Below are 19391 nucleotides of genomic sequence, written 5' to 3' on the forward strand. Positions count from 1 at the left end.
ATTTAAAAATTGAAGCGAACCTCACGCATCAAATTATCTACTACACAAAAGTTTTTTAGAATTTGTTGATTTTTTCTAGTATTTGTTTTGAATTTTTTCCTGACCAGGTGTATATGAGTCTAGGCATCGAAACGCCGCACTCTAGTATCGATAATTCATTTTTGAGCCTTTCGGTGGAGAATGAAGTACGTGATCGTACGTTCTTTATCATCTATCCCCGTTTCTAAATATAAACCTTTTAAGAGAGATTTTAATATAAACTACATATTAATCTACATAAATTCATTTTTTGAGTGTCGATTTAGACATCTACTCTATATGTATCATACTGAAATCTTTTAAAAAAACTTAGATTTAGAAATGAAGGGGGTACTACAGACTACAGTAGTAGTACTTCAGAAATTAATGCCAGTTTAGACTTAATATAAAGCGTACTCTTACTGATGCTGCCACGGATGGCTCTAGAATGGCCAATTAATGATGGTGTCACGTGAAACTCTTTTAATGCACGTGGAGATTTCATAGCAGTTCAGTGTTTTCTCTCGCCATGGCCCGGGTCCATGTGGTTTCCCTACATCTTTACTTTTAATGAAGCAGTTGGTAGTCTTCGTCGGTCAATTTTCGTCCCATCTATTATGGTTTTTTTGTCCCACCTTCGCTGGTTTTTTTTCGTAGATTGTTTTTTTGTCCCGTCCCCCACGGACAAAAAACCAGACGAACCGGGAGCGAGGCCCCCTCGCATCCCCATCCGCCCGTGCCCCCCTTCCCTCCACCGCCGCCGCCATCGCCCCTCTCAATCCAAATCCTCCTTCGATCCAACTCCTTCGAGACTGCCATCACGGAACTCATTCCGATCATCCGCCGCCCAATCCTCCCACCTATGGCGTACGTAGACGATCACCACCGTCGACGGCTTCTCCTTCTCCATCGACCACGCTTGCAGGCCGCAGCAACTCCCCCAAGCCCCTCCCCAACCATAAATCCTAAAGTGGCTTGAAATCGAGGGTTTCCCTGTGGAACCGATCTCCATCATCGATGCGTGGGGTGGCGGTGCGGCGGTGGCCGGAGGACGCCCGTGGCTAACGGGCTAAGGTCGCGCCGCCACAATGGAGTTGGCAAAGCGGATGTCTACCAAAATCTCACGCTGCAATATCCTGTGGAGGTCATCCAGCTCTGGCTTGTAGAAAAAATTGGTCGGTTCTACTAGCTTGTTTGGCTTGTGTCGCTAGAGCTTAGAGCGAGGGAGAGGGACATATGTCATTGCCCTGCAGTGGCCGTGGTTTGATGTTGCAGGGCCGGGAGGTGAGGGCCCAGGGCGCACAACAACGGACGTCCCACAACAACACCATCTCTCCCTTCTCTGTTCCTCTTTGTACTGTTTTGTCCCCTCTGGTGCAGAAATTTCACGACAATCAGGAGCAACATTTATATAATTTCACTGGTAATCTGAGATGTTTCTATAGCTGCTGCACTTATATAATTTTTTTATTTGTTGCAGATATGATGATGTTCAGGTGATGTCGAACATGTTGAGACTAGATTCTGCATGCTTCATACCCATGCTGGAAGCACAATTTCATACCCATGACTACAAAATTGATGTATGAGATATTTTTTCAAGAACAATGCCAATTATTGCCCTTAGTTGTTGAAGTTCTGGACCTTTGTTTTACTTGAAGTGCTTCAAAATATGTGTTTGTCATCAAGTTCTATAAATCAAATTACCTAACCATTTTTAGTGAGCACTCTATCATGTCTTTTTTTCTTGCAATATGTGTTGCATGAATAACAAACCTTAATTTTGGCCAAGACAAATGAAACAGTTGTTTTCATTGTTGTGATATGTGACTCAAGTTTTCTATTTTGTGTTGCTTGTTGACTACTGTTGTTGGAAAATAGTGTCTACATACATTAATACGTACCTCACTGTACTTCTACATATCCGGGCTTGCTTTTTATTAGGGATGTTTGTTGGAATACAGGTATCTGATGTAACCAATGTGTCAATACATCATGTTGCATTGATGGATCTTTCAAGATTTTATGAAGCACGACATGTTATTGTCCAACATTTACATATGAGGCAAATGTATAGACAGCATGACCTATGAGGTATGAAGCAGAACACCGACTCACTAGGTTGCGGGTTTGTATGTAACTGATAAAATGTGATCTTGCTCTCCTACAGGAGCTCCTAGCATTGGAAGAACAGATTGGATATGTCAATACCGGTTTGGTAGAAAGCTACGTCCGAGAAAAATTGAGGTTAAATATGTACGTTCCCATGGCAGCTTGCATTTCTGATCTGTCCCTTGTGGAGAATGATGCTTGCATAATATGCCAGATATTTCCCTTTCAAATTTATCTCTTGTATTATCCAGCACTGAGTTTAAATCTCTACTCCTAATGAAGCAGTTGGTAGTCTCCGCCGGTCAATTTTCGTCCCACCTACCATGTTTTTTTTGTCCCACCTTCGCTGGTTTTTTTTTGTAGATTGTTTTTTTGTCCCCTCCCCCACGGACAAAAAACCAGACGAACCGGGAGCGAGGCCCCCTGGCATCCCCATCCGCCCGTGCCCCCCTCCCCTCCACCGCCGCCGCCATCGCCCCTCTTAATCCAAATCCTCCTTCGATCCAACTCCTTCGAGACTGCCATCACGGAACTCGTTCCGATCATCCGCCGCCCAATCCTCCCACCTATGGCGTACGTAGACGATCGCCACCGCCGACGGCTTCTCCTTCTCCATCCACCACGCTTGCAGGCCGTAGCAACTCCCCCAAGCCCCTCCCCAACCATAATCCTAAAGCGGCTTGAAATCAAGGGTTTCCCTGTGGAATCGATCTCCATCATCGATGCGTGGGGTGGCGGTGCGGCGGTGGCCGGAGGATGCCCGTGGCTAACGGGCTAAGGTCGCGCCGCCGCAATGGAGTTGGCAAAGTGGATGTCTACCAAAATCTCACGCTGCAATATCCTGTGGAGGTCATCCAGCTCTGGCTTGTAGCAAAATTGGTCGGGTCTACTAGCTTGTTTGGCTTGTGTCGCTAGAGCTTAGAGCGAGGGAGAGGGACATATGTCGTTGCCCTGCAGTGGCCGTGGTTTGATGTTGCAGGGCCGGGAGGTGAGGGCCCAGGGTGCACAACAACGGACGTCCCACAACAACACCATCTCTCCCTTCTCTGTTCCTCTTTGTACTGTTTTGTTCCCTCTGGTGCAGAAATTTCACGACAATCAGGAGCAGCATTTATATAATTTCACTGGTGATCTGAGATGTTTCTATAGCTGCTGCACTTATATAATTTTTTTATTGGTTGAAGATATGATGATGTTCAGGTGACGTCGAACATGTTGAGACTAGATTCTGCATGCTTCATACCCATGCTGGAAGCACAATTTCATACCCATGACTACAAAATTGATGTCTGAGATATTTTTTCAAGACAACATTGCCAATTATTGCCCTTAGTTGTTGAAGTTCTGGACCTTTGTTTTACTTGAAGTGCTTCAATCATCAAGTTCTATAAATCAAATTACCTAACCATTTTTAGTGAGCCCTCTATCATGTCTTTTTTTCTTGCAATATGTGTTGCATGAATAGCAAACCTTAATTTTGGCCAAGACAAATGAAACAGTTGTTTTCATTGTTGTGATATGTGACAAGTTTTCTATTTTGTGTTGCTTGTTGACTACTGTTGTTGGAAAATAGTGTCTACATACATTAATACGTACCTCACTGTACTTCTACATATCCGGGCTTGCTTTTTATTAGGGATGTTTGTTGGAATACATGTATCTGATGTAACCAATGTGTCAATACATCATGTTGCATTGATGGATCTTTCAAGATTTTATGAAGCACGACATGTTATTGTCCAACATTTACATATGGGGCAAATGTATAGACAGCATGACCTATGAGGTACTAGTAATCGTACATGTGCAAATGCACGTTTATCTAAAATAAAATTGATCCTCATTCAGTTTTCACACTGGTATAAGTGTGAACATATAATTTTAGTGATCTAAAACGTCTTATATTTGTTTATAGAGGGAGTATCTTTTATTCAAAATTGTTGCTACTATAGAGATCTTATTTGAAGATGAAACCATCCAAATATATTCACACGATTTTTTTAAGGGAATATATTCACATCGTTCACAGCAAACATCAATAGGAAAAACTCTGTATTAATATTTCAAACGACTTAAATAACTTCCACTATACATTGGAAAACTGAAAACATGTCTATGCTTATATGGTTGACTTACAATACCATGCATGATTTGATTCCATTGTTTGATACTCCATCCAACTCTAACTCTTCTCTATAACTGAAAATCAACCAAGCAAAACAGAAAAGAGAAACAAACTATAAGAACATGAGTAAACCTTATCTTGCTTCAACGCAAATCATGGATGATTGTGGGCGCCCAGCCGCTGATTATGTAAAATTACCTAGAAGGTTCATCTCTGATGGTTCTGCAAGCAAGTATCTTGTCTAGATATAATAGTTCTAGGGACAAACCTAAAAACTTTATTAGATGCCCCTGATGCACTGTAAGGCCTTGCAGTGTTAGCTCAAACAGCCCAACTGTATGGACATGTAAATCAGGTATCGACATGAAAGCATGGACGAAGATTCTATATATTTTTGTAGGTGAAAAATAAATTTCAGTTAGAAGTTGCCGTAAGTATATATGTATTGACACATTCGACATACGGTATGATATATCAATAGTAAAAGTTCATATTATAACATTGTACAAATGGTAAGATATTTGCTCAAGATAACACATCGATTCACAAAACCAAGTCCCAAAAAGGTAGACCATCCTTCTCCATATTTGCACGGCAACACAATAGTCAGACATATGGAAAACTTAGCTGCATGTCAAAATCATACGATTAGAATCCATTAATCTTTAGAAATATATACTTGTTTTATCTAATTCAATCATCAAAAGCATATAGGTCCATGAATAGGAGTTAATCTGAAGCATGTGTCTTGTTCTTAACTTCTCTTTGGCTGCTCTCTTCTCCTTCTGGTTGATCTGTTGAGATCCTTTTCCAGAAGCATATTCAGTAGAAGGAAAAATAATACTTTGAAGGAGAACCGTATTTTGATATTGCAAAAAAGCACAAATTCAGTACAGGCAAGATTTAGTAGCTCCCGATGTTTCGAGTCATTTATGCAACTCAGAAATACCACAAAATATAACCAGGACTGAATAATTGCACAAGGAAAAGAGTAGCAAGTGTCCAGTAAATACAATTTGGCACACGATCTAGCTTATGAACTAATGAATAGATTGAAAGGAAGTATTGCTACATGCATATAAAATGAACATACAGTGAAGTACTGTCACAAAGCACATGTCAGTGAATTTGAACATTGTTCTTTATGTAACTGTAAAAACTAAGAATAAAGACTGGAACCATTTGTAATGAGTAAGAAGCCAATCCTTGAATTTTGGAAAATGTACAGTAAAATAATTAATCAAAGTTCAACGCAAAATTGAAAGATGTCCATTAAGAGACATACTCCCTTTCCAGGTTCCTTATGATCACATTTAGCACACCATCGATGTTAATAAGCTCATACGCAGCCTTGATCAAGCACCTGGATTATAAGAGAACATACATTGGACACTTTAGTAAAATGATGCTTCATGAACAGCTACATGCATATGTACCAGTCTGAAAGTGATACCTCCATATTGCAAAAGTTTGAGACCTCTTGAGTTACAAATTTACAAGCACAAGGATGAAGAAAATATAAAGGGAAAGAAGAGAAGAATGCACCAAGCTGCGCCTGCGTGTCTACTGTAGCAATTAGCAGTGTGCATCAGCAAGTCTTAGAAATGATGACCATAGTACAAAAATAGGTTCATGTCTTAGAAATGTAGTCGGCATACAGGGAGGCTGAACATTCCAGTCCTAAATAATCAACACCATGTGTTCATCAAAAGGCTAACAGCTCGCACAGATCAGCTCTAACATAGTCTATAGGCAAAGCATATTGAATGTTTAAGTCACACTAACAGAATAAATATGCGTAAAGGTAAATGGTAACTTGCAGATTTTCCTTTGCATTTATCAGAAGCGGATAATACTTTAGGTTGACACAGAAGAAATATCTACATCATAGGAATGGAAGAAAATGAATTGCAAAGAACCCCAAGCATCATGGACTCGCCATCCTTTCCCATATTTCAGCCATAAAAAATTGAAATGAACATTTTGAGAAACATTTTCTCTCCATTTCATTACCGAGAAAACATTTTCAGAAAGATTCCTCTCTACCAATGATTTATTTTCTATACATAAACAACAAAAACTATCAAAGAAAATTACCAAATGTACATGGGCAACAAATCATTCCATTTGTTAGTTCCTTCAAAAGTTACATCATCGATTAGTAATCAATGATGTTTGTTTCCAAGTTTTAGTTTGACAGTTTGCATACACATATTCCACTTGGTTTACGACAATAATATACAGTTTAAAATGTGGACAATTGAAGAAATGATGTACCTAACTGAGGAATCCAAGAGAAAGAACTTTAGCTCTAGTCTCATCAGCTTCGCATATTCCTTTACAATCATGTGATTAACTGCTTCCTTTCCGAGTTCAGTCCATACCGCAGAAACGAAATTGTTAGTTATTTGATGATAATTGACATAATAAATAGCACACTGTACTATTACAAATGCCAATATAAAATCCAATGAATATGTAGGATGCAGGTTGGCAACTACCATGAATATGTAGGAGTATCACAACATAAAAGGTGCTACAGTGGCTCATGGAGGAAATCTGAAGAAGATAATCATTTTGGTTTAGGAAAGAGGCGAAATATGAAGATAATCATTTTTGGTTCAAAAAAAAGAGGCAAAATTTAGAGGAGAATATTATCCAATGCAAGTAGGATGAACAATTGCATAAGCTTATCACTATTGACATTAGCTTAGTATGAGATTTAACATAGGTAGTCAATGTGGTCATTTTGGTTCAGAAGATAGCCTCAAGCTTCTAATCCAGAGCTTTGCGTACATTTACAAATAAAATATGAATAGTAATGCTAAGTGGCTAGTCATGTAAAAATATGGAAGATGGTAGAAGATACAACACATGATTGGAGATAATTTTGTTGTTTATTAGGGCAAAATTTCTAAGCAAGCACAAACTGTACACATGGTGTGTCAGAACGGTAGGAGCAAAAACTCACCAGTGGTCAGAGTCACCCAGCCACCCAGGCGCGTCTACTCTTCCCTTGAGCGTTCTCGAGTGTCGTTGCTATAACAACCTCGGCAACGTCGGTGTCCTTGTCCACGCTTCACCTGCATCCTTCCCATGCTTAAGTGCAACTGACGAAGACCATCTCTTCTCTTTCCTAACATCGGATGCCTGGACAAGGAGCAAGTACATGTAGGATTTTGAGGAGAAAGGCATGCTGAGAAAACAAGGTTATATAGATTACAAATTTAATATCTGGCATATTAAATCTTATATTTCTGAAGCAAGGAATCACACAAAAAAAGTATAGACAATCTTTGGCAAAAATAAGATCAGTGAAGCAATGCATGAATATGGCTGTTGGAGCATACGCATCATACACTACTTCCTGCAGCCGGTCGTCCAGTCCATATCCTAGTATATGCTTAAAGTAGCCACTCTTGCCAAAATAAGGACAAAGAAAGGTGATTGGGGAGTGTTTTGCTAGATTTTAAAAATTATGCATCGCAATGGAAAGTGAAACTGTAATGAGATGAAAATGGATTTAGATGAGAGGACGAAAGTAAGATGCAAATGAAGAGTGAAATAAAACAGAACCTTCTCTGTTGCCGCAATTGGTTCCTCTGTTCAGTAGTGCTTTTAGGGTCGTAACAACCCAGAAAAAACTCCCATATATACTTCCCCTTTGATATTTGGGTGGACACCCTGTTCGCATAACCAAAAATATAGACAACGTCCTGGTTCAATTAATCTGAGCAGTCAGAACATGTGCATAGATGCAGTATATATGCCCCAAGGGATACTAACAAAAGCTAAGAAAATGGATAGTTGTTAAGAAGAAGAAAAAATGCAAGGTTGAAAGGGTAGAAAACAATGTGAAGGGATGCACCTCCAGGGAGTAAAGAAGTGTCACTGATGAGAATACGTGGAGTAGGCTATGCAGCAGTGTATTTACCACCAATAGATCAAGCATGATTCAGAGTCTTCCCACTGAATCTTGTATCAGTTGGAGAAACAAACTGATGGAGCCAGAATGTCGAAATATGCTTTGTGCAAATTCCTACAAGTTTTATTTTTTATGAATGATTATCTATCGGCTGTATATGTAACAATGCCTACTGCCCAGACCCTTTAAAAAAGAGAAAACTGTCAACTGTCCTGAATGTTATTTGTAGCAGTTTGACTGCAGGTGTTTTCACACATGATACATGACATTTACCCTACCCGGGGTGTGAGATCGATACAATATATCACTGAGCTAATTGCGCTGCTGGTGATGAAAGATAGATATATATAGCTCACCCCACGCTGTACTCTCATGATCATTCCAGCTGCGTTTAGGCAACCCTCCTCGTTGAACAGCAGCTTCCATCTCCTTGGAGGACACAGCGTGCGGCGAGGCTGCCAAGGACAAGAAGGAAAAATCAATATAAACCAATCGATGACCAATACACACCTGTCATGAATCTCTCTCTCTAATCTTCTTTGGGGACTCTGAAATTTCATATGCATATATATAGGGATTTATGCTTTAGAGTCTGAACTTGCAGCCATCAGAGAGGGTCTGTCACTTGCTTTACAATGGAGCGAGCTACCTATAGACATTGAGTCCGATTGCTTGGAGGCTATCAATCTGTTGAAGAAGGGAGAAATGGATAGATCTGTGAACAGTTTCATGGTTCATGAAATCAAAATACTCATGGATCAACGAAATTCTTGTATTACTCACATTTATCGTAGTCAAAACAATGTAAGCCATTTGTTGGCATCTTTTGGTAGAACTACGGGTCGTACCATGGTGTGGCTCGGATCTGGACCCGATGAGGTCGTTAAACTGTGTAATTCCGCTAGTAGCTCGGCTACGTGAGTAATACAAGTAATTTCCCGCAAAAAAATTACCCGGGTACATCGGGACAGGCACGGACGTGTTTTATCATTCAATACGGTCATGTATCGGTCTGCTCTATGATTTCAATATATTTTCTCTCGTAAATCGAAGACAAAGTGAGGGTTATGGGTGCCCGAACCGCTGCCACGTCTCCGTTTGACTAATTTGTCCCATCTAAAACCTTTCTTCCTCGTCAGCGTGCTTTCCCGCCTGACGCCAGCTGCCCCACATTTATGTCGCTGGTAGAGCGGCCGCCCACATTGACGCCGGCCCAGAGCGGACGCGACCTCTCATTGCCGGTATTGAAGCAAAACGTCAATCGAGAGAGCGCCGACCGCTGCACGACTAGCTAAACACGCCTCCTCGCCGCATTCAAGCGGTTTCCTATCTGCATTGAACCCGCGCGTGTGCCAAGGAAAACCTACTTCGGCCACACGTCCGTTCGCAAGCCGACCGACATTAAACACAGTGTTGATTGGCTCCTCTCGTCTGCCCACTATTTAAACGAGGCCAGACGCCGTGTAAGAACTGCACCACACCTCATCTCCACATCTCCTCCTTGCACCAGACTCTCAACACTTTCAATGGCATCTGACGAGCAGAAAGAGCAGTTCTCCGCCATAAAAACTAGTTGGGTGGCCAATCGAGCCAGCCGGATACGAGCAAGGCAACTCGCTACTCCACCTCCCCCGCCACCCCAAGCCGTCAGTATCATGGGTGTGGTTGCAGGCGGGGAAGCGCAGGAGCAAGTCATCACTCCAAGCTGGTGCTTGGGGTAGCAACTCGCTGCTCCAAGCCAGCTGATGTTATGTTAGCCAATCTAAGCCCGTGCGACTCATATAGTTGTTGTCGGGCCATATTACCCATCATGTCATGCATTGATTTGTCCAGGAAACAGCCCATGGAGCCATATTTTTTAGACATGGCGACATGTGGTCACTTAAGTTGCTCGTTGTTGTGTATTGTCAAAAAGCAAGTTGCTCATTGTTGTATATTGTCAAGAAACAAGTTTCTCATTGTTGTATCAACTGTATTGATTCTGGTTTGCATAAAGTTATTACTTGATTTGTGCATATTGCTAACAGCCGACAAAAGATGGTGATGGTTGCCCATGGCAAACTTGTGCATATATCGGTCGTTGAAGGAGTTGTTTCAAGCTCGTCTGTAGTTTCGTAACTTGGATATAATATTCCGCCTCCACAAAATGCACATAAAAAGCATCATCGTTTCTCTATAAGTTGTTTTTGAATATATTTTTTGCGGATGATTTTGAATAATGATTTTGACGGTGAAAGTTTTTGTCTGGCTTTCTTTCGTTGGACCTAGCGACAATTGAGGTGATGTTTCAGTGATCTTCAGCTTCTACGTAGCTCGATGCATGAGCACGGGATTAGTTCACAGCTTATCCTCGCTACTAACGCGCACAACGCACACAACTTAGGTTTTCTGCTACCTCCTGCAGCACAGCCGCCGGGTTGCCTCGTCTCATGTGGCTTTAGGGCCATGCCTAGAGGCTAGAGGCGCAGTGGATCCCGATCCTTGCTGGCGAAATGGCTCCTTTTTAGGTGTTTTTTGAGTTTTCGTAGGATTTGTGTCCTGCTCAGGAAGACGAGACGGTGACAACTCTCGGAAGATGCAATAAGGTTCTCCCCGTCTAGCCCCGCCCTGATATGCTTCTAGCATCGTCGTAGGGCATGTGGAGGTTTGTCTCTGGCGGATCTCGCGAGATTCGGTCGATTTTTGTCTTTGGTGGATCTGATCCTTGTTTATCTATTTTCGCGTGTCTACAAGTAGGATCCTTTCGATCTACGCTTCTCTTCATTGGCGGCGGTTGCTGTTCCGGTGTGCGGGTCCCTGGGCCCTTAGCCTGACGACTTCCAGACTATCTAGTACAACGAGGTTTTGCTCGGCTCCGATGATGGAAGGGCGATGAGGACGGCGTGCCTTCGCCTCGCTCCAGTGCTTGTAATCGTAGCTAGGTAGGCTACCGACTTAGATGCAATTTTTACTTCTGATGTTTGTTGTACTTCCTTGATAGTTAATGAATAGATCGGAAGTTTTTCAAAAAAAACTTATATTCAGCTTTGTTAGTTATACTAATTACAATCAAGATACTAGTTTATGTAAATCTGAGAACGGTTTCATACTTAAATCATACTTGAACCATACCCTTACATGTATCTCTCAAAACCATAGTTGAACCATACCCGTTTAATGCCATTTTCAGCCCAACCAAAACTAAACCATCTATTTTTTCCACCCAAACCAATTTAAACCCAATACATAACCGTGGGTTTAAACCCAATACATAACTATGGGTTTGCTTCAATGTATATATGATTGCACAAATCGACATGTCAAGAAGCAAATGGTATAGAAAAGACATAAGTGCATCTATAATAGTTTGGAAACAAAGTTATCGTTGAGATACGGTCAACACACAGCAAGTGTCAAAAAGACAATGCCCACTACTAAAAAGCTCACTGACAAGTGTATTAAAACCAATTGCTTAGCTAAAGCACAAGCAAACACATTCGATTTGCATGTGGTGTTTTCCCATAATACATAATTACATAGTGCATCGCAACATGTAGGTGGATCAAAGATACTCATTGTCGATGCGTCGCTGCTTATTGCACATAACCAATGCCCAGAAACCGGTTTGGACCCATAGTTTATAACCGTTAATAACCAAACTGTTTAAGCCCATAACCAACTATACCCAAATTGGTTTCTTCACATACCCAAACCAAAACCAAACTAAAAAAGATTTAGCCCAATAAAACCTGAACCAATCAAACCCAAAGTAATAACCGAACCGTTTCACCCAGTTTTTTAATAACCATTCTCAGGTTTAAGTTTATGACTCATTAGCTGCGTTTGTTTTCTTCCGTCCGTCACATATTTTTTTCAAGCTCAGTGCTTATGTGTGACGCTGGTTAGGATTAACTTAGGTTTGTGACCCCACATGTCAGTGACCTAAGTCATCTGACGTTATGTCAGCCAATCTGAGGTTGTGCTAGTGCTACTCATATAGTATTTGTCGGGCCATATTACCCATCATATCATGCATTGATTTGTCCAGGAAACAGCACATGAAGCCATATTTTTCAGGCATGGCGACATGTGGTCACTTAAGTTGCTCGTTGTTGTATATTGTCAAGAAACAAGTTGCTCATTGTTGTATATTGTCAAGAAACAAGTTGCTCATTGTTGTATCAACTGTATCGATTCTGGTTTGCATAAAGTTATTGCTTGATTTGTGCATATTGCTAATAGCCGACAAACGACGGTGATGGTTGCCCATGGCAAACTTGTGCATATATGGGTCGTTGAAGGAGTTGTTTCAAGCTCGTTGTGTAGTTTCATAACTTGGATATAATATTTCGCCTCCACAAAATGCACATAAAAGCATAATCGTTTCTGAATAACTTGTTTTTGAATATATATATTTTTGCAGATGATTTTGAATAATGAGTTCGACGGTGAAAGTTTTTCTTCGGTTTTCTTTCTTTGGACCTAGCGACAACTGAGGTGATGTTCCACTGATCTTCAGCCTCTACGTAGCTCCTTGCATGAGCACGGGATTAATGAAAATTTGGCCTAGAACCAACAATGAATTTTCTTTTGGAGAGCCTCCCACACGCCACGTAATGTAAATGCACTTTTATTCATTTGAGACACATATAAGCACGCACAAGATAGTTTGTAAGTTGATCTTCACGCTAGCCGTCCCGGGTTGAGAAGAATTGCTGCAGCTTGGATGACATCTCCGGGAAGACGCGGGTCGGACGGTAGTCCTTGTTGAGGCAGACGACAGTCGCCGTCGCTTCCAAAATAAGCTGCCATTAGAGGAGATCAACACACACGCACGCGTGGGATTGATCAGTAGGAGGGACTGATCACTATAAGGGAAACGGCGCGTTCAATATCCATCGTTTCTGCACATACCTCATGACCCGGTAGTGTCTCGATGAAATGTTCAACAAGTATCCTCGCACCCTTTATCTGGACAACCCTCACCTTGACGACAAATTTGGCGCCTCGCTGGATATTAATCAATGCACGTGGTTATTAAAATTTGAGATTTTGGGGCTTGGAAATAAGAACATCGAGATTTCCAACCTTAGGGGCTGCTTGGAATGATTATAAAATTAGCATGGTCACCGGTATTTAGTTCAAAATTGAGCTAGATACCGGTGGCCACACTGATTTTACAACCACTGCGAGCAGAGCCTTAGAGGTTTCGGATGTGACACTCGCAGAAAGAAGAGATTTCAGACGTGCCATGCACATACCAGTAGAGGCTTGAAGTACTTGAGGTTCAGTTCCAAGAGTGCCATCGCGTTGCCTGTGCGTGCTACGGAGGCCATGCTGAAGCCAATGCTCGCAGCCAGCTCCTCTCGAGCTGCATGTGATTTTAAGCAGGAATCAACACTGTGTACAAGAGTAAAACCCAAGCTCTACTATGCTTAAATGTCACTTGGATGCCAACCGTTGTGGATATAAGCGACATAAATGGCGTTGTTAACGACTCCATACTGGTCAAGATCGTTGTCACGGACGGTCATCTCCACTTGGAAGAACTTGTCCGCCCTAATTGAACTGCATGCAACGCCAAAAACACAAATATATGAAGCCATTGGACTATGCAGAGGGTAAGCGTGAACTCGTTTTGCTTGTATCGCCTTGAGTACTTTGTTAAAAGACACGAAGCTATTGGACCAAATGCTCTTTGAGAGGTGCAAATGGTACCCCCATGGATGGCCTTTTTAATTAGTTCAATTATTTCACTCTTGAAATTCTTGTTCATTTGGTTGAACTAATAAAGAGGGCGAGAGGGTATCCTGAAGATCACAGATTTGCATCCTAAGTCAACAAATTATTGGAAAACTTATTTCATCCGGAAGAACCTTGGTTTTATTTCTTGGCTGATGTTGTCGCTGCAGACGTCCCGGGAGCCAGACGCAGGGACGGCAAGGGCCTTCACACGGCGGGTTCGACGTGATTGGCCGGAGATCATGGCGAGGTGGCCGGAGCGGAACCAGTTGGCTCTAGCTCCAGCACGGACCAAGGAAGGTGGTGGGTGTTTGGTGTTGGGAGCCACATTATTAGGAGACTGCTGCATGGTGAATATGGAATTGTATTGTTTGATCTCATGGGGCGTGTGCAAGCCCATCTATATAGTGCGCGCGCGTGCGTGCACGCTGTGTGGCGTTTCATTCTTGACGCGTGGTACAGATGCCCGCCTAATGAAGTAGTAATAGTATCGACAATTCATTTCTGAGCACAGGCTCATCTGCACCCTCGCTCACGAATTTTTTTAAATAAATACTAAAAAAATTCAATTTTTTTATGGTAGATAATTTTTGTGTGAGGTTCGCTTTAATTTTCAAATCATTTCGACACCTGAGCAGCTCTTAGCAAAAAAGACAAATTCGGGGTCTGTAAAATAGTTTACTGTTTATATATTGTTCTGACCCGATTTGTCTTTTTTCCTGAGAGCTACTCAGATGTTCAAATGATTTAAAAATTGAAGCGAACCTCACGCATCAAATTATCTACTACACAAAAGTTTTTTAGAATTTGTTGATTTTTTCTAGTATTTGTTTTGAATTTTTTCCTGACCAGGTGTAGATGAGTCTAGGCATCGAAACGCCGCACTCTAGTATCGATAATTCATTTCTGAGCCTTTCAGTGGAGAATGAAGTACGTGATCGTACGTTCTTTATCATCTATCCCCCCGTTTCTAAATATAAACCTTTTTAGAGAGATTTTAATATAAACTACATATTAATCTACATAAATTCTTTTTTTGAGTGTCGATTTAGACATCTACTCTATATGTATCATACTGAAATCTTTTAAAAAAACTTAGATTTAGAAACGAAGGGGGTACTACAGACTACAGTAGTAGTACTTCAGAAATTAATGCCAGTTTAGACTTAATATAAAGCGTACTCTTACTGATGCTGCCACGGATGGCTCTAGAATGGCCAATTAATGATGGTGTCACGTGAAACTCTTTTAATGCACGTGGAGATTTCATAGCAGTTCAGTGTTTTCTCTCGCCATGGCCCGGGTCCCTGTGGTTTCCCTACATCTTTATTTTTAATGAAGCAGTTGGTAGTCTTCGTCGGTCAATTTTCGTCCCATCTATTATGATTTTTTTCGTCCCACCTTCGCTGGTTTTTTTTTCGTAGATTGTTTTTTTGTCCCGTCCCCCACGTCAATTTTCGAGACTGCCATCACGGAACTCGTTCCGATCATCCGCCGCCCAATCCTCCCACCTATGGCGTACGTAGACGATCACCACCGTCGACGGCTTCTCCTTCTCCATCGACCACGCTTGCAGGCCGCAACAACTCCCCCAAGCCCCTCCCCAACCATAAATCCTAAAGCGGCTTGAAATCGAGGGTTTCCCTGTGGAACCGATCTCCATCATCGATGCGTGGGGTGGCGGTGCGGCGGTGGCCGGAGGACGCCCGTGGCTAACGGGCTCAGGTCGCGCCGCCGCAATGGAGTTGGCAAAGCGGATGTCTACCAAAATCTCACGCTGCAATATCCTGTGGAGGTCATCCAGCTCTGGCTTGTAGAAAAAATTGGTCGGTTCTACTAGCTTGTTTGGCTTGTGTCGCTAGAGCTTAGAGCGAGGGAGAGGGACATTTGTCATTGCCCTGCAGTGGCCGTGGTTTGATGTTGCAGGGCCGGGAGGTGAGGGCCCATGGTGCACAACAACAGACGTCCCACAACAACACCATCTCTCCCTTCTCTGTTCCTCTTTGTACTGTTTTGTTCCCTCTGGTGCAGAAATTTCACGACAATCAGGAGCAGCATTTATATAATTTCAGTGGTGATCTGAGATGTTTCTATAGCTGCTGCACTTATATAATTTTATTGGTTGCAGATATGATGATGTTCAGGTGATGTCGAACATGTTGAGACTAGATTCTGCATGCTTCATACCCATGCTGGAAGCACAATTTCATACCCATGACTACAAAATTGATGTCTGAGATATTTTTTCAAGACAACATTGCCAATTATTGCCCTTAGTTGTTGAAGTTCTGGACCTTTGTTTTACTTGAAGTGCTTCAATCATCAAGTTCTATAAATCAAATTACCTAACCATTTTTAGTGAGCCCTCTATCATGTCTTTTTTTCTTGCAATATGTGTTGCATGAATAGCAAACCTTAATTTTGGCCAAGACAAATGAAACAGTTGTTTTCATTGTTGTGATATGTGACAAGTTTTCTATTTTGTGTTGCTTGTTGACTACTGTTGTTGGAAAATAGTGTCTACATACATTAATACGTACCTCACTGTACTTCTACATATCCGGGCTTGCTTTTTATTAGGGATGTTTGTTGGAATACATGTATCTGATGTAACCAATGTGTCAATACATCATGTTGCATTGATGGATCTTTCAAGATTTTATGAAGCACGACATGTTATTGTCCAACATTTACATATGGGGCAAATGTATAGACAGCATGACCTATGAGGTACTAGTAATCGTACACGTGCAAATGCACGTTTATCTAAAATAAAATTGATCCTCATTCAGTTTTCAAACTGGTATAAGTGTAAACATATAATTTTAGTGATCCAAAACGTCTTATATTTGTTTATAGAGGGAGTCTCTTTTATTCAAAATTGTTGCTATTATAGAGATCTTATTTGAAGATGAAACCATCCAAATATATTCACACGATTTTTTTTAAGGGAATATATTCACATCGTTCACAGCAAACATCAATAGGAAAAACAGTTTACTGTTTATATACTGTTCTGACCCGATTTGTTTTTTTTGCTGAGAGCTACTCAGATGTTCAAATGATTTAAAAATTGAAGCGAACCTCACGCATCAAATTATCTACTACACAAAAGTTTTTTAGAATTTGTTGATTTTTTCTAGTATTTGTTTTGAATTTTTTCCTGACCAAGTGTAGATGAGTCTAGGCATCGAAACGCCGCACTCTAGTATCGATAATTCATTTCTGAGCCTTTCGGTGGAGAATGAAGTACGTGATCGTACGTTCTTTATCATCTATCCCCCCGTTTCTAAATATAAACCTTTTTAGAGAGATTTTAATATAAACTACATATTAATCTACATAAATTCATTTTTTGAGTGTCGATTTAGACATCTACTCTATATGTATCATACTGAAATCTTTTAAAAAAACTTAGATTTAGAAACGAAGGGGGTACTACACACTACAATAGTAGTACTTCAGAAATTAATGCCAGTTTAGACTTAATATAAAGCGTACTCTTACTGATGCTGCCACGGATGGCTCTAGAATGGCCAATTAATGATGGTGTCACGTGAAACTCTTTTAATGCACGTGGAGATTTCATAGCAGTTCAGTTTTCTCTCGCCATGGCCCGGGTCCCTGTGGTTTCCCTACATCTTTACTTTTAATGAAGCAGTTGGTAGTCTTCGTCGGACAATTTTCGTCCCATCTATTATGATTTTTTTCGTCCCACCTTCGCTGGTTTTTTTTTCATAGATTGTTTTTTTGTCCCGTCCCCCACGGACAAAAAACCAGACGAACCGGGAGCGAGGCCCCCTCGCATCCCCATCCGCCCGTGCCCCCTTCCCTCCACCGCCGCCGCCATCGCCCCTCTCAATCCAAATCCTCCTTCGATCCAACTCCTTCGAGACTGCCATCACGGAACTCGTTCCGATCATCCGCCGCCCAATCCTCCCACCTATGGCGTACGTAGACGATCACCACCGTCGACGGCTTCTCCTTCTCCATCGACCACGCTTGCAGGCCGCAACAACTCCCCCAAGCCCCTCCCCAACCATAAATCCTAAAGCGGCTTGAAATCGAGGGTTTCCCTGTGGAACCGATCTCCATCATCGATGCGTGGGGTGGCGGTGCGGCGGTGGCCGGAGGACGCCCGTGGCTAACGGGCTAAGGTCGCGCCGCCGCAATGGAGTTGGCAAAGCGGATGTCTACCAAAATCTCACGCTGCAATATCCTGTGGAGGTCATCCAGCTCTGGCTTGTAGAAAAAATTGGTCGGTTCTACTAGCTTGTTTGGCTTGTGTCGCTAGAGCTTAGAGCGAGAGAGAGGGACATTTGTCATTGCCCTGCAGTGGCCGTGGTTTGATGTTGCAGGGCCGGGAGGTGAGGGCCCAGGGTGCACAACAACGGACGTCCCACAACAACACCATCTCTCCCTTCTCTGTTCCTCTTTGTACTGTTTTGTTCCCTCTGGTGCAGAAATTTCACGACAATCAGGAGCAGCATTTATATAATTTCAGTGGTGATCTGAGATGTTTCTATAGCTGCTGCACTTATATAATTCTTTATTGGTTGCAGATATGATGATGTTCAGGTGATGTCGAACATGTTGAGACTAGATTCTGCATGCTTCATACCCATGCTGGAAGCACAATTTCATACCCATGACTACAAAATTGATGTCTGAGATATTTTTTCAAGACAACATTGCCAATTATTGCCCTTAGTTGTTGAAGTTCTGGACCTTTGTTTTACTTGAAGTGCTTCAATCATCAAGTTCTATAAATCAAATTACCTAACCATTTTTAGTGAGCCCTCTATCATGTCTTTTTTTCTTGCAATATGTGTTGCATGAATAGCAAACCTTAATTTTGGCCAAGACAAATGAAACAGTTGTTTTCATTGTTGTGATATGTGACAAGTTTTCTATTTTGTGTTGCTTGTTGACTACTGTTGTTGGAAAATAGTGTCTACATACATTAATACGTACCTCACTGTACTTCTACATATCCGGGCTTGCTTTTTATTAGGGATGTTTGTTGGAATACATGTATCTGATGTAACCAATGTGTCAATACATCATGTTGCATTGATGGATCTTTCAAGATTTTATGAAGCACGACATGTTATTGTCCAACATTTACATATGGGGCAAATGTATAGACAGCATGACCTATGAGGTACTAGTAATCGTACACGTGCAAATGCACGTTTATCTAAAATAAAATTGATCCTCATTCAGTTTTCACACTGGTATAAGTGTGAACATATAATTTTAGTGATCCAAAACGTCTTATATTTGTTTATAGAGGGAGTATCTTTTATTCAAAATTGTTGCTACTATAGAGATCTTATTTGAAGATGAAACCATCCAAATATATTCACACGATTTTTTTAAGGGAATATATTCACATCGTTCACAGCAAACATCAATAGGAAAAACTCTGTATTAATATTTCAAACGACTTAAATAACTTCCACTATACATTGGAAAGCTGAAAACATG

At 41.4% G+C, this 19391-nt stretch overlaps 1 protein-coding gene and 1 long non-coding RNA gene across 2 annotated transcripts; both read right to left on the reverse strand.

Annotated features, from left to right (window-relative positions):
- Positions 1 to 5548: 5548 nt before the first annotated feature.
- Positions 5549 to 7289, reverse strand: LOC123057684 (uncharacterized). Its single transcript, XR_006426916.1, has 3 exons — positions 7227 to 7289; positions 6533 to 6618; positions 5549 to 5618 (listed from the first exon to the last, which is right to left on the reverse strand). It is a non-coding gene; the product is annotated as an uncharacterized lncRNA (long non-coding RNA).
- Positions 7290 to 12776: 5487 nt separating this feature from the next.
- Positions 12777 to 15012, reverse strand: LOC123057685 (acyl-acyl carrier protein thioesterase TE3, chloroplastic). The gene is made up of 5 exons (XM_044480605.1): positions 14036 to 15012; positions 13618 to 13727; positions 13421 to 13530; positions 13074 to 13169; positions 12777 to 12964 (listed from the first exon to the last, which is right to left on the reverse strand). Exons 1-5 carry the CDS (start codon positions 14299 to 14301, stop codon positions 12848 to 12850), a joined length of 699 nt encoding a protein of 232 aa, XP_044336540.1. The 5' UTR covers positions 14302 to 15012; the 3' UTR covers positions 12777 to 12847.
- Between the last annotated feature and the right edge of the window lie 4379 nt (positions 15013 to 19391).

This window comes from Triticum aestivum, chromosome 3A (assembly GCF_018294505.1).
Source record: "Triticum aestivum cultivar Chinese Spring chromosome 3A, IWGSC CS RefSeq v2.1, whole genome shotgun sequence".
NCBI lineage: Eukaryota > Viridiplantae > Streptophyta > Magnoliopsida > Poales > Poaceae > Triticum > Triticum aestivum.